General features: G+C 42.7%; 1 protein-coding gene across 11 annotated transcripts in view; it reads left to right on the forward strand.

Annotated features, from left to right (window-relative positions):
* The window catches only part of PIGG (phosphatidylinositol glycan anchor biosynthesis class G (EMM blood group)), a 168,890-nt gene that overhangs the window by 88,214 nt on the left and 65,417 nt on the right, over window positions 1-15,259 (forward strand). For all 11 annotated transcript variants that reach the window (XM_073345856.2, XM_073345867.2, XM_073345864.2 and 8 more), the window contains one exon: window positions 8,748-8,939. In XM_073345856.2, coding sequence (XP_073201957.1) covers window positions 8,748-8,939 — 192 coding nt within the window. The remainder of the gene's footprint in view (window positions 1-8,747; window positions 8,940-15,259) is intronic.

The raw sequence follows: 15,259 nt of genomic DNA on the forward strand, positions 1-15,259 counted from the left end.
CCAACACTGTAGCATTTAATTTCAGAAAGGGGAACTACACAAAAATGAGGAGGGTAGTTAAACAGAAATTAAAGGGCGCAGTGCCAAAAGTGAAATCTCTGCAAGCTGCGTGGAAACTTTTAAAAGACACTGTAATAGAGGCTCAACTTAAATGTATACCCCAATTAAAAAAACATAGTAAGAGAACCAAAAGAGAGCCACCCTGGCTAAACGGCCAAGTAAAAGAAGCAGTGAGAGGCAAAAAGGCATCCTTTAAGGAGTGGAAGTTAAATCCTAGTGAGGAAAATAGAAAGGAACATAAACACTGGCAAATGAAGTGTAAAAATACAATTGGGAAGGCCAAAAAAGAATTTGAGGAACAGTTAGCCAAACACTCAAAAAGTAATAGCAATTTTTTTTTAAAGTACATCAGAAGCAGGAAGCCTGCTAAACAACCAATGGGGCCACTGGATGATTGAGGTGATAAAGGAGCACTCAAGAACATTGCGGAGAAACTAAATGAATTCTTTGCGTTGGTCTTCACGGCTGAGGATGTGAGGGAGATTCCCAAACCTGAGCCATTCTTTTTAGGTGATAGATTTGAGGAACTGTCCCAGATTGAGGTATCATTAGAGGTGGCCTTGGAACAAATTGATAAATTAAACAGTAATAAGTCACCAGGACCAGATGGTATTCACCCAAGAGTTCTGAAGGAACTCAAATGTGAACTTGCAGAACTACTAACTGTAGTCTCAAAAAGAAAAGGAGTACTTGTGGCACCTTAGAGACTAACCAATTTATTTGAGCATGAGCTTTCGTGAGCTACAGCTCATAGAATCATAGAATCTCAGGGTTGGAAGGGACCCCAGAAGGTCATCTAGTCCAACCCCCTGCTCAAAGCAGGACCAATTCCCAGTTAAATCATCCCAGCCAGGGCTTTGTCAAGCCTGACCTTAAAAACCTCTAAGGAAGGAGATTCTACCACCTCCCTAGGTAACGCATTCCAGTGTTTCACCACCCTCTTAGTGAAAAAGTTTTTCCTAATATCCAATCTAAACCTCCCCCACTGCAACTTGAGACCATTACTCCTCGTTCTGTCATCTGCTACCATTGAGAACAGTCTAGAGCCATCCTCTTTGGAACCCCCTTTCAGGTAGTTGAAAGCAGCTATCAAATCCCCCCTCATTCTTCTCTTCTGCAGGCTAAACAATCCCAGCTCCCTCAGCCTCTCCTCATAAGTCATGTGTTCCAGTCCCCTAATCATTTTTGTTGCCCTTCGCTGGACTCTCTCCAATTTATCCACATCCTTCTTGTAGTGTGGGGCCCAAAACTGGACACAGTACTCCAGATGAGGCCTCACCAATGTCGAATAGAGGGGAACGATCACGTCCCTCGATCTGCTCGCTATGCCCCTACTTATACATCCCAAAATGCCATTGGCCTTCTTGGCAACAAGGGCACACTGCTGACTCATATCCAGGTTCTCTGTCCACTGTCAGGTCCTTTTCTGCAGAACTGCTGCCTAGCCATTCGGTCCCTAGTCTGTAGCTGTGCATTGGGTTCTTCCGTCCTAAGTGCAGGACCCTGCACTTATCCTTATTGAACCTCATCAGATTCCTTTTGGCCCAATCTTCCAATTGGTCTAGGTCCTTCTGTATCCTATCCCTCCCCTCCAGCGTATCTACCACTCCTCCCAGTTTAGTATCATCCGCAAATTTGCTGAGAGTGCAATCCACACCATCCTCCAGATCATTTATGAAGATATTGAATAAAACCGGCCCCAGGACCGACCCCTGGGGCACTCCACTTGATACCGGCTGCCAACTAGACATGGAGCCATTGATCACTACCCGTTGAGCCCGACAATTTAGCCAGCTTTCTACCCACCTTATGGTGCATTCATCCAGCCCATACTTCCTTAACTTGCTGACAAGAATACTATGGGAGACCGTGTCAAAAGCTTTGCTAAAGTCAAGAAACAATACATCCACTGCTTTCCCTTCATCCACAGAACCAGTAATCTCATCATAAAAGGCGATTAGATTAGTCAGGCATGACCTTCCCTTGGTGAATCCATGCTGGCTGTTCCTGATCACTTTCCTCTCATGCAAGTGCTTCAGGATTGATTCTTTGAGGACCTGCTCCATGATTTTTCCAGGGACTGAGGTGAGGCTGACTGGCCTGTAGTTCCCAGGATCTTCCTTCTTCCCTTTTTTAAAGATTGGCACTACATTAGCCTTTTTCCAGTCATCCGGGACTTCCCCGGTTCGCCACGAGTTTTCAAAGATAATGGCCAGCTCTCATGCTCAAATAAATTGGTTAGTCTCTAAGGTGCCACAAGTACTCCTTTTCTTTTTGCGAATACAGACTAACACGGCTGTTACTCTGAAATCTGTCATAACTGTAGTCTGTAACCGATCATTTAAATTGGCTTCTGTACCAGATGACTGGAGGATAGCTAATGTGATGCCAATTTTTAAAGAGGGCTCCAGAGGTGATCCTGGCAATTACAGGCCTGTAAGCCTGACTTCAATACTGGGCAAACTGGTTGAAACTATAATAGAGAACAATATTGTCAGACATATAGATGAACATGATTTGTTGAAGAGTCAACATGGTTTTAGTGCCTCACCAATCTACTAGAATTCTTTGAGGGAGTCAACAAGCATGTGGACCAAGGGGATCTAGTGGATATAGTGTATTTAGATTTTCAGAAAGCCTTTGACAAGGTCCCTCACCAAAGGCTCTTACGCAAAGTAAGCTGCCATGAAATAAGAGGGAAGGTGCTGTCATGGATTGGTAACTGGTTAAAGGGTAGGAAATGTAGGTATAAATGGTCAGTTCTCGGAATGTAGAGAGGTAAATAGTGGTGTCCCCAGGAGTCTGTTCTAAGACCAGTCCTATTCAACATATTCATAAATGATCTGGAAAAAGGGGTAAACAGTGAGGTGGCAAAATTGCAGATGATACAAAATTACTAAAGATAGTTAAGACTCGGGCAGACTGCGAAGAGCTACAAAAGGATCTCTCAAAACTGGGCAACAAAATGGCAGATGAAATTTAATGTTGATAACTGCAAAGTAATGCAGATTGGAAAGCATAATTCCAACTATACATATAAAATGATGGGGTCTAAATTAGCTGTTACCACTCAAGAAAGAGATTGTGGAGTCATTATGCATAGTTCTCTGAAAACATCCACTCAGTGTGCAGCGACAGTCAAAAAAGTGAACAGAATGCTGGGAATAATTAAGAAAGGGATAGAAAATATCATGTTACCTCTATATAAATCCATGGTATGCCCACATATTGAATACTGTGTGCAGATGTGTTCACCCCATCTCAAAAAAGATATATTGGAATTGGAAAAGGTTCAGAAAAGGGCAACAAAAATGATGAGTGGTATGGAACGGCTTCCCTATGAGGAGAGATTAATAAGACTGGGATTTTTCAGTTTGGAAAAGAGACGGTTAAGGGGAGATATGATTGAGGTCTATAAAATCATGACTGGTGTAGAGAAAGTAGATAATGAAGTATTGTTTACTACTTCTCATAACACAAGAACTAGGAGTCACCAAATGAAATTAATAGACAGCAGGTTTAAAACAAATAAAAGGAAGTATTTTTTCAAACAACGAATAGTCAACCTGTGGAACTCCTTGCGAGAGGATGTTTTGAGGGCCAAGACCATAACAGGGTTCAAAAAAGAACTAGATAAATTCATGGAGGATAGGTCCATCAATGGCTATTAGCCATGATGGGCAGGAATGATGTCCCTAGCCTCTGTTTGCCAGAAGCTGGGAATGAGCGACAGGGGATGCATCACTTGATGATTATCCTGTTCTGTTCATTCCCTCTGGGGCATCTGGCCCTGGCCACTGTTGGAAGACAGGGTACTGGGCTAGATGAACCTTTGATCTGACCCAGTAGGGCCATTCTATGTTCTTATAATGGAGAATAACAGTGCTTGGAGTTCTTTCTGATTGGTCACATGGGCTATGGGTGTGGGGAGAAGGGAAGAGAATTTTTCTTAAATTTAACACAATAGGGCATTACATTCGAAATTTGAGGTCATTTATTGGTAATGACTTTAGGAATATTGTGGTTCAGCTGGCTTGTGGCGTTTTGGAGGCAGGAGGGAGTGGAGAGGAGTGAGGACTTGGTGCACAGGTTCCCCCTGCCTCCCAAATGCGGCAAGCGAGCTGATTGCCCCGGGAAGGAGGGAGGAGCGAGGACTTGGTGCTCCTCCCTACTCCGTCCTGCCTCCAAAATGCCAAAGCCAGCTGATTTGCCACAGCAGGAGGTGGGGGTGGGGGGGAAGAGGTGTGCCGAGTCCTTTTGTCTGGCAAAAAAAATTTCCCTGGAACCTAACCCCCCTGCCCCCATTTACATTAATTCTTATGGGGAAATTGGATTCGCTTAACATAGTTTCACTTAGTCGGATTTTTCAGGAACAGAACTACAACGTTAAGTGAGGAGTTACTGTATGTACTACCTTTGGTTCCATATAAAGGATGAATGGATTATATTTTAATGTAACAGAGATAGTATTCTGACCTTTTTCTCTTTCTTGCGAGAATTCAATGTAAACCTTTTGGAACTCCAAAACTATGTTGACAGCATTACAAAAACATAAGGCATATGCAATGTCATATAAAAGGTGATAAAAACACAGTTACAAATTCTCAGTCTTAACGCATTAAAATAGTTTTGTGTGCTGAATAGTTGTAGTTTACCATCTGCCCTCTCCCTTTTTCTGATTTTCTTGGTTTTTGTCACAAGCTTCTCTCCAGTATATCTTTCACCTTTCTTGTTTGTCAGCCAAAGAGGGCCTTGAGAGACCCGTGCAAGCCTTTGTAGTCTCTATCAGGGAAGTGCATGGTCTATAGAGCACTATCACAATGGCCCCAAGGAGCAAGGAGGGCATTTCTGTGTAAATATTGTGACAGGGTCGGGCCAGATGGCTATAGGAGAGTAACGGAAGGCAGATATATTAGCCCCAGGCCAAGTAGGTCCCTTTTCCCTGGGTAAGGTAACAGGGAAGGTTCCAGAATAATCAGGAACCTTCTGGAGACAATTAACACAGGCTGATTAGAACACCTGCAGCCAATCAAGAAGCTGTTAGAATCAATTAAGGCAGGTTAATCAGGGCACCTAAGTTTTTAAAAAAGGAGCTCACTTCAGTTTGTGGTGTGCGTGTGAGGAACTGGGAGCAAGAGGCACTAGGAGCTGAGAGTGAGAACACGGACTGTTGGAGGGCTGAGGTGTACAAGCATTATCAGACACCAGGAGGAAGGTCCTATGGTGAGGATAAAGAAGGTGTTGGGAGGAGGCCATGGGGAAGTAGCCCAGGGAGTTGTAGCTGTCGCACAGCTGTTCCAGGAGGCACTCCAGACAGCTACATTCCACAGGGCCCTGGGCTGGAACCCGGAGTAGAGAGTGGGCCCGGGTTCCCCCCAAATCCTCCCAACTCCTGGTCAGACACAGGAGGAGTCAACCTGGACTGTGAATTCAGAAAAACGGCCAAGCTGAGGGCTGCTGTGAAGCTCCAAGGCAAGCAAATCCGCCAATAAGCAGAAGACCCACCAAGGTAGCGCAGGAACTTTGTCACAATATATTGCTGGACTAGCCCTTAGCAAAACAAATTACCCATAATTAAAAGCTGCAAAGCTTACTATATATACCCTAGAGAGTGTCTTTCAAAAATACATGAATCTTGTGTGATGTAGCTGTGAAAAAGGCTAATGCAATCCTAGGATGCATCAGGTGAGGTATTTCCAGTAGAGATAGGGAAGTAGCGTTACCATTATACAAGTCACTGATGAGACCTCATCTGGAATGAATAGTGTGTACAGTTCTGGCCTTCTACTAGGATGATCAGAGGAATGGAGAACCTAGCTTATGAAAGAAGACTTAAGGAGCTTGGCTTGTTTAGCCTAACAGAACAAAGGCTGCGGGGAGATATGATTGCTCTGTATAAATACATCAGAAGGGTAAACACCAGGAAGGAAGTGGAGTTATTTAAGTTAAGGGCCAGTGTTGGCACAAGAACAAATAAGTATAAACTGGCCACCAACAAGTGACGTCTTGAAATTAGATGAAGGTTTCTAAGCATCAGAGGAGTGAAGTTCTGGAACAGTCTTCCAAGGGTAGCTGTGGGGGTAAAAAACCTAACTAGTTTTGAGACTGACTTGATAAGTTTATGGAACGAATGATATGATTAGGTTGCCAACAGTTGCATGTGGTCCATCTGCTACTGTTATGAGCAAATATCTGCCACAGCCAGAGATGGGACACTAGAGGGGGAAGGCTCTGAGTTACTACAGTGAATTCTTTCCCAGGTATCTTACTGGTGGTCTCACCAACATGCTCGGGGTCTAACAGGTCACCATATTTGGGGTCAGGAAGGAATTTTCCTCCAGGTCAGATTGGCAGAGAGTCGGGGGTTATTTTGCCTTTCTCTGCAGGTTGGGTTCTGGATCATTTTACTGGTTTGAACTAGAGTAAACAGTGAATTTTCTGTAACTTGAAGTCTTTAAATCATGATTTGAGGACTTCAGTAACTCAGCCAGAGGTTAGGGGTCTATTACAGGAGTGGGTGGGTGTGGTTCTGTGGCCTCTGATGAGCAGGAGGTCAGACTAGATAAATCATGATAGTCCCTTCTGGCCTTAAAGTCTATGAGTAAGTCAGCTACATGCCTTAATGGCAGAGACCCTGCACACTCAGTTTTTCAGACACAGAGTGTGGTCATTCTTTAAGTAGACTCTGAGCCTCACCTCCTACCGATGTGGCTTGTGAATCACCTGAGTGGAATACATGTCTGCAACCACCTGAAGAAGAAAAGACTTACTCATCTGTATGGTAAGTTATTCTTCGAGATGTGAGTGCAGATGTGTATTCCACTCAGGTGTGCGCACACCTGCTGCACTGAAGCTGAAGAACTTTGCCTAGCAGTACCTGTGGGGCGGTGCTCATGGTCTCTGACTTTTAGCCTCTCCTTAGGTTATTTAAGGGCAGCATCAGCCTTTGCACGGAACATCGAGAGTTAAGACTGTTGCAGAGGGGACAGAGGTTGGGTTATGGAATATGTCTGCACCCACATCTCGAACAGTTACTGTACAGGCAGGTAACTGTCTTATTGCATACACGTGCACAGGGTCTCTGCCATTAAGGCATGTAGCTGCCAGTGTACATACTATCTTAGGGGTTGCCACAGCAGTCCATATGACCTCAGCAACATTTCCCAGGCTCTTGAGTCCTGAAGAAAGGATACTGGGGAAGAGACACGGTAAGATTACATCAAGTAAATGTACTTGCTTCTCCTGGTGCTCCAGCATCACCCTTCTTCGCCGCCCTTCCCTGCAAAGAGCAGTACCTCTCCTGGGAGCCTCTCCAAGCTGGATGGGGAGCTGACTGGGTCACATGGAAGGACCAAGAGGGAATGTTTTTTCTTTCAGCCTAGCCTGGCTGACTCCCATCTGTATAGCTGAAATAGCTGTCTTGTGTTTCCTTGTAGAATTCAAAGAAAAGCAGGTAATATGGAAAGAAAGCACGACAAAATTTAAGAAAGAACTCCAACTCCCGTGATACGATGTGGAGCTCATGCTAATATAGCCTAGGTCCGGTGTCAGTCTGCCAGAGGCCAGCAGTCTTTCCCCATAGCATTTCAAAATGTGAGGACTTTGAAATGCTGATGTGTGGCAGGGTGTAGCCACTGGTTCTCACAGTGTATGTGTGATTCTGGCCTGTGCAGTCAAAGTCATGGCATTTGGAACAAATAAAAAACATATGGAGATAGACATCAACTGCTGGTTTCCTGCTTGGCTTTTGGGTTCAGTTCCAGCTGTCTACTTTCCTATTTCAAAAAACAAAAAAACTTAGATCCCAGTACTGGAAACTTCATATCTCCCCATTTACCATCAGGGTAGATGAGGTCAGATGAAGTACTCTATCTAATGTGATTTAGGTTTTTCTATAGTGTCTGAGTGCCAGCACTCCGTATGTTTCAATATCTGGCAATGGGCAGGGTATTCAGTATATAGCACTTGACTATATATGCACTCAACCTGCTGGTCTAAAAGAGAGAACTTCAGTGCATCTTTAGGGCATGATGCAAGGCCCATGTCTGTCTTGTTTTCTATTTATTGTATTGTTTTACCATAACACTAGGATTCATAGTCATGGATCAGGACCCCCATTGTGCTAATAGGTTTGGTTTGTTTCAGTGATTGTTCTTTTGCTATTGGAGGAAAACTTGTGTGCTACATTATGTCCTTAGATGTGATGGCTTTAGGGAACATTTTGTACACCTTATACATCTAAAATTAAATAAAATGGATATATATATGCAGAGTTATAATTTAAAAAGAGATGCTTGTGAAGTACGGTAACAATCCTTGTTGCCTTATATTAGAGAAACTAGAATGCTGTAGTAGAAGTGATGGTGAATTTTGCACGTGTATATAAATTTTGTTTTTAAATCATTAGAATTTTTTTTATATCATATGAAACTTTGTTTTATCCAGTTAAAACAGACCAACTAACATATGATGAGACATGATTACTTTTAAACATGCATGCTTGAATATAAAACCTCATTAACAAAATCGTTTTTCTAAAAATACTAAAATATTTGACCACATCTCTTAGAAAGCTAGTAACAGATGTCAGTGCAATGATTAATTTGGAAATTCACTACAGTTGCTGGAGCTATGTTCAATGTATTTTAGCAGTAATTATAGATTTATTTTTTTCCTTTCTTTTACAGTTCTGAACACAAAGCTGTACTGTCCCTTCTGGCAGCTGTCTCCTTAGTTATGCTCTTCATTCTGGTTCAGAGGAGATGCTCCCTGGTTTCGAAAATAGCGATGGCACTTGGGCTCTTGGGAGTCTACAGTTACCGGGTAGCCATTGGAAATGTTGTATTTCCATGGCAACAAGACAGCAAAGATATCTCAAAGTGAGTTCATCAGCAGATATGTATATCAACTTCTAGAACAGTTTTAACACTTTGGATACTGAAAAAATAGCACTGTTATCTCTGTTAGAATCAGGCTGTTATGAGCAAAGGGATGGTTCTCTTAGGATGTGCCCTAACAAGTTTTTCGTGTTATGGCTTTAAATAATATATGGGTACAATAAAGTGGTATGTTCCTGTACCGTATCTCAAATTGGAAACCTGTCAAAGGCTGACACACATACACTGACTACCTTGAGGCATAGCTTATTGATCTAGCCAGTTACCATTTTTTTCCATTTCCATTATTGAATCTGGCTTATAAAGATTACTGCCTTTGCTGTTTTATTTATTATTATGTTGATTTGCTACATTAAGTACAGAACAATGCCAACCTGACTTATTTATAACAATGAAATGGTTTACTATTTGACTACAAGGCTAAAAATACATTTAGGAAACAGAAAAGTAGTACTTGTGGCACCTTAGAGACTAACCAATTTATTAGAGCATAAGCTTTCGTGAGCTACAGCTCACTTCCTCAGATGCATATCGTGGAAACTGCAGCAGGCTTTATATATACACAGAGAATATGAAACAATACCTCCTCCCACCCCACTGTCCTGCTGGTAATAGCTTATCTAAAGTGATCATCAGGTGGGCCATTTCCAGCACAAATCCAGGTTTTCTCACCCTCCACCCCCCCACACAAATTCACTCTCCTGCTGGTGATAGCCCATCCAAAGTGACAACTCTTTACACAATGTGCATGACAATCCTGCGGAAATAGCCCAACTTGATTGTCATGCACATTGTGTAAAGAGTTGTCACTTTGGATGGGCTATCACCAGCAGGAGAGTGAATTTGTGTGGGGGGGTGGAGGGTGAGAAAACCTGGATTTGTGCTGGAAATGGCCCACCTGATGATCACTTTAGATAAGCTATTACCAGCAGGACAGTGGGGTGGGAGGAGGTATTGTTTCATATTCTCTGTGTATATATAAAGCCTGCTGCAGTTTCCACGATATGCATCTGAGGAAGTGAGCTGTAGCTCACGAAAGCTCATGCTCTAATAAATTGGTTAGTCTCTAAGGTGCCACAAGTACTCCTTTTCTTTTTGTGAATACAGACTAACACGGCTGTTACTCTGAAACCTGTCATTTAGGAAACAGTTTCCCTGTGCCTTTCTGTTTCTTACAGCTGAGAGTTGTGCTCCATAGCCTTTCAAGATGTAATAGATTTCTGCCTTTGGGGTCTAAAGCTTGGAGCATTATACAGACTGAGAACTTTCAAAGCTAAGAGTTTTGAGTCTCCTTTCCCACCATACCTGTCACAGGTGATATGTTTACCATGTGAGATGAAACAACCCAATGATGCTTCTAATTCATGAGGGCTTTTTTTCTCATACTGAGCATTAGCTGCTTTTGGAGTGCAGGAAAGCAGCTTTGATTCTTTTATAACCTATCTGATATTTTTCAGTTTTTGTTGTGATATAGTTGGACCTGCAGCGTCAACATGTTCTAAAGGGAGCATCAGAATTGTGGGAAAGTTTCAGGATGCATTCCTGTAGTCTTTTGGGGGAAATTCTAGAAAGATGATTGGCTTGTGGCTAGAATAAATTGTTCAGAGATCACTTAGAATTTGACCTGAGTCTGGGTAGCTTGGTTGAGGATTGGGGATCAGAGGTCACACCCTCTGTAAGAAGTGGAGATTGGGAGTTACCTTGGAAAGCAGCCTAGGAAAAGATTTTTAGACTAACTAAGGCCAGCTGTACCAGTGGTGCATATATTTCTTTTATATGTAGTAGAGATATTTGAAGATACCTTAATACTAATTAAGGAAGTAAGTTATTTGATCTTTGCATACAAAAATTTCCATTGACCTTGACTTGGACTACAGAATCTGACTACGTGCTTGAATGTGTTTGTCTGGAAATACATCTGATTGCTAAATATGATTTTTGGTTTTTGTTGGACTACAATTCCTTAGGGTAGAATGCATTTCCTTCAGTGAGAGGAAAAATACTGCAGTGTGGAACAGAATGTTAACTGCATCGGCTGAACTGCAAATTAAAAGAATAGTTACAGTAATAAGTGGAGTTCTTAAATTTACAAAGTGAGCAAAGGTTTCACTGACAGCTGATTTACACTATAGTCAGCGTCTTAATTGCAATTAGAATTGACTAAGAAAACATAGGGCTTTTATACTCAGCTTAATTTTAAATGTGAATATGGTGATTTGCTTAAACTGCTATGTCAGACCTTTCATTTATAGCTTTGATTATGCAGTGGCTTAAAAGTTCTTTAGATTAATAAAACCAAACTTCACGATCAGTTAGTCGTGGCTGACTGTATCTCACATTTAAGAGTGAGACTTGCATGTTAACATTAAATGACTGTTTAGATGTAGAAATGGCACAAGGCTTTTTAAATTGGAGAATTTTAGTGCTTTTTCTAAATGGGAGCAGGTACACTACAAGCTTTGGTGCACACCTCTGCCAATACACCTTAACCTTGTCTTTATACCATCCTTAGCGTTACGTATCAGGGCTTCCCTGTTACTTGCGTTGACAGGACATCCACTTTAAAACTGCCTACTACCTTTACCTTTTAAGATAAAAATACTGCCATGGAGACTGAAGTGTAGAATACATACATTATGGGGGAGGGATAGCTCAGTGGTTTGAGCATTGGCCTGCTAAACCCAGGGTTGAGAGCTCAATCCTTGAGGGGGCCATTTAGGGATCTGGGGCAAAAATTGGGGCTTGGTCCTGCTTTGAGCATGGGGTTGGACTAGATGACCTCCTGAGGTCACTTCCAACCCTGATATTCTATGATTCTATGGGCTGCAGTAATGCAGGTCTTTCTACCTTGCCTTGCAAATGTGCCTGAACTCTGACACAATCTGGTAGAAATATCTGGAAAGGCAACATGGTCCAATGTTGGACTGCAAATCAGGAAATCTGTGTTTTTTATTTGTAATTCTTTATTTGCTATATGATCTTAGCAAGTTATGCTTTTCCTAATTTTGTAACTTGACCATAATGTGAGAAATGTTGTGTATTAGGTTACATATAAAAACTACATTAAAAGAATGTTAAGGTTGCAACGTCAAGTACCTAAAAGGTGGGAAAGTCAAAAAAAATTTCTGTGTAACCTTCATTTAGCCCCATTATATGTATACATTGCCAACAGCCTGTACTTTATGATCACTTATTATTTTTACATCAGGACTCCCTGCCTCATTCAATGCACAAAATGAATGGTGTTCACTGAATGGGTAGTTGAATATTTCTCTTTACTTGTGCCTTATTTACTACGTACCATCCAAACCCTGAATTCCATACAGAATTATTTCCTCATGGGATTTTCTCAGGAACTCCTCACCATAGCTGCTGAGTGCTACACAAACATTAATGAATGGATTCAGAGGATCCCTTGTTAGATGATGATATTCACATTTTACAGATGAGGAACTAAGATGCATAGAGGTTAAAGCCAATATTGAAAATTGGGCCCTAGTGGATGCTCTTGACAGATATGTTACTACTTTTATAGCACATACATTAATAACATAGCTTCCATTGACTTCAGTTGCACTGAGTGCCCAGTGTGTCTGCAAATGAAGCCCCAAGTATCCCAAGTTTCTCAAGCTGAGCACTAAGAAAGTGAGAAACAGAGTGTCCACTTGTGAAAAGTTTGATGTGTGACTTGCCCAGCATCAGTTAGAAGCTTGGTGGCAGAGACATGACTAGAACTCAGATCTTCAGGGTGTCAGTGTATTTCCGTAACCAAGAGGTCATCCTTTCAGTTCCTGCAGTCCCCTACATTACAGGCAGTCCTCGACTTTACGATGTTCGAGTTACGATGAACAGCACTTACAACGCTTCTACATTGACACCCTGATTCGATTTATGACTATAGGTTTCAAGTTTACAATGCTCGGTCCTGCAATGGAGTAGATTGCAGTTCTGAGTTCCAACTTACAAATGCAATCGTAAGGAAACAATTGTGTCGTAAGTCTGAGGACTGCCTGTATTTACCTCACACCTCCCAGTTTCTGCAACAAATGACACAGGACCCTCCACACAAAAGCTTCATCCACTGTACAACCTTTGAATATGCTAAATGAAGCAGAGGTCCTGTAAGAAATGTCTGATATGCAGTTAGGGACTGTATCATTGTAGCGAAGCAAGGACTCACGAGCGCAGCGCCTCCTGCTAGTTGTCTGGGAATTAGCTCTCCAGCATATGGAGCACCTCCTTCTGCTGGTGGCTCGCCTGCCTCAGGCCCCCGTGTCCCTCCCAGACTCTGGTGCCCCTTTACCTCGGGGTTCTGTCCTCTACAGTATGCCCACTCTCTGGGTCTCCCCTCCCAGGGGAACCCCCGACCCTCTATCCCCACCTTGCCTCAATGGCTACTGCCAGTCATCATCTAGCTCCCTTTCTCTGGGGCAGACTGCAGTCTGTAATGGCCACTCATCATCACCTGTTGCCTTTGCCTATTCCCAGGCTGGATCTCTGCAGCCCCAGTACCTCTGTAGGCCTTCAACAAGGCCTGCAGCCTGGGGTTTTACCAGGCTGAAGCTCCCCAGCTTCCTTGCCCTATTCCCCAGCACTGCTCCAGTTCAGGTTCCTTCCTCTGAGGCAGCTAGCCCTTCTCCCTCCAGGGCTGGAGAGAGACTCCTCCAACTTCTGGCCCACAGCCCTCTTATAAGGGCCAGCTGGGCCCTGATTGAGCTGGCCACACCTGTGCTTTTCACCACTCAAGTGCTTTCACTCCTTTTCCCAGCTGCAGGTCTCTCCAGTGCTGCTTTTAACCCCCTGCCTACTGGAGTGGGGCAGGCGCCCCACTACAGTCATGTACATGCACAAGGGGGCTGAATTAGGATTGCACAGGAAACATTAATTCTGGCATTTCCTAACTTTTAAGTGCTTGATTTTGCAATTCTAATATTATTTGAACATAGCTTTTTATGTGTAATTTCTTCATTTTTAAAAAGCAAACTTGAAAAAAAAACACCACTATTTGGAACCATATTAAGCCCACACAGTGGTTTGTCAGCAGGGTAGGAACCTTTAGATCTGCAGCCCAGACCTCTGCTATTTGAGGTAATGGGATAATTGGTTCCAAGAATAGGCTCTTAACCTCTCTATAGGCCAGTCACTAAAGAGAGACACATTTTGCCAGTGAGTTTCAGACATTGGTTGATAGCAGAAGAATTTTGACTCAGGACTCTAGGCTTCAATTCCATGGTATAGAAAGGAATGTCCTCAAGTGATTTCAGACCCTTCTGCCTCTTGTCCCCTAGCATGTCACTGTGTCCTTGCTGCTTGTCATTCATCTGCATTCCAGTCAGGCTGATTCTTTCTTCTCCAATGTAGCCTGGGCACCACCAAGGGGGAGCATTGAAGGTATAGGAGAGACTGTCCCTGCCCTGTTCTAGTACCTAACACTAAAGCATCCCCCAGCAACTGCTCCTCCTGGATGCTGTTTATCTTTTTCAGCCCCTTGAACATGAGCTGTGTGGGGATTGAGCATGCTCAGTGTGGTTGGCATGGAGCTATGTGGGAATTGAGCATTCTCAGTACAAATGGAATCTTTGGAGAAATTTGCTGCCAAACTTTCTCTGTTGAACATGGATAAATGACAGTTGTCAGAAATTTAACATTCAGACAAGTTTGAATAGATTTTCACAGGGACGACAAAAGGCAACCCTCTGATAGAAGTACCACCACCTTCCGGAATTTCAGCCCGGCTTCCCAGTATGGAAATGCTAGAGCTCCTCAATGGAATGTTAGGAGAATGTTTTCACATTGGTAAAAAATATTTCTCTAACCTAATCCTTGAAAATCCTTAGCTGAGCTGTTTGCTCAGAGAAAAAAAAATTAGCCAAAGGCACAGACTAGGATGGAAATTTGGCAGAGTTGTAAACCACTGAAAAGAGTCTTAAAAATTAAGTGTTATGCAACCTTACTTAGTTAAAGCCATTGCTGCCATTTTTTCCTATAATAGAAATATTTTTGGAAGCTATTTAAGAAATCCCACAGTTAATACTTGCTTACATGAAGAAAAGTAGAATTCATATATAGCTTCTGACATGCACTACTTACAACATATTTGACTCTGGAGGCAGTAATGGTCTTATCTCACTTCTTGTGTGATCAGTAGAAGACAAATAGCTCTATTAAAAACAGCAGCAACAAAAGCTTTCACTTTCTGCCTTTGTACATTTCAAATATCCTACTGGATAGCAGAGGTGGCCCCAATGTGTCCAGGCGTGGATCAGAGCTAGTCTCCTCTATGCTTGACTGCAAAGTGGCAG

Source organism: Lepidochelys kempii, chromosome 5 (assembly GCF_965140285.1).
Source record: "Lepidochelys kempii isolate rLepKem1 chromosome 5, rLepKem1.hap1, whole genome shotgun sequence".
NCBI lineage: Eukaryota > Metazoa > Chordata > Testudines > Cheloniidae > Lepidochelys > Lepidochelys kempii.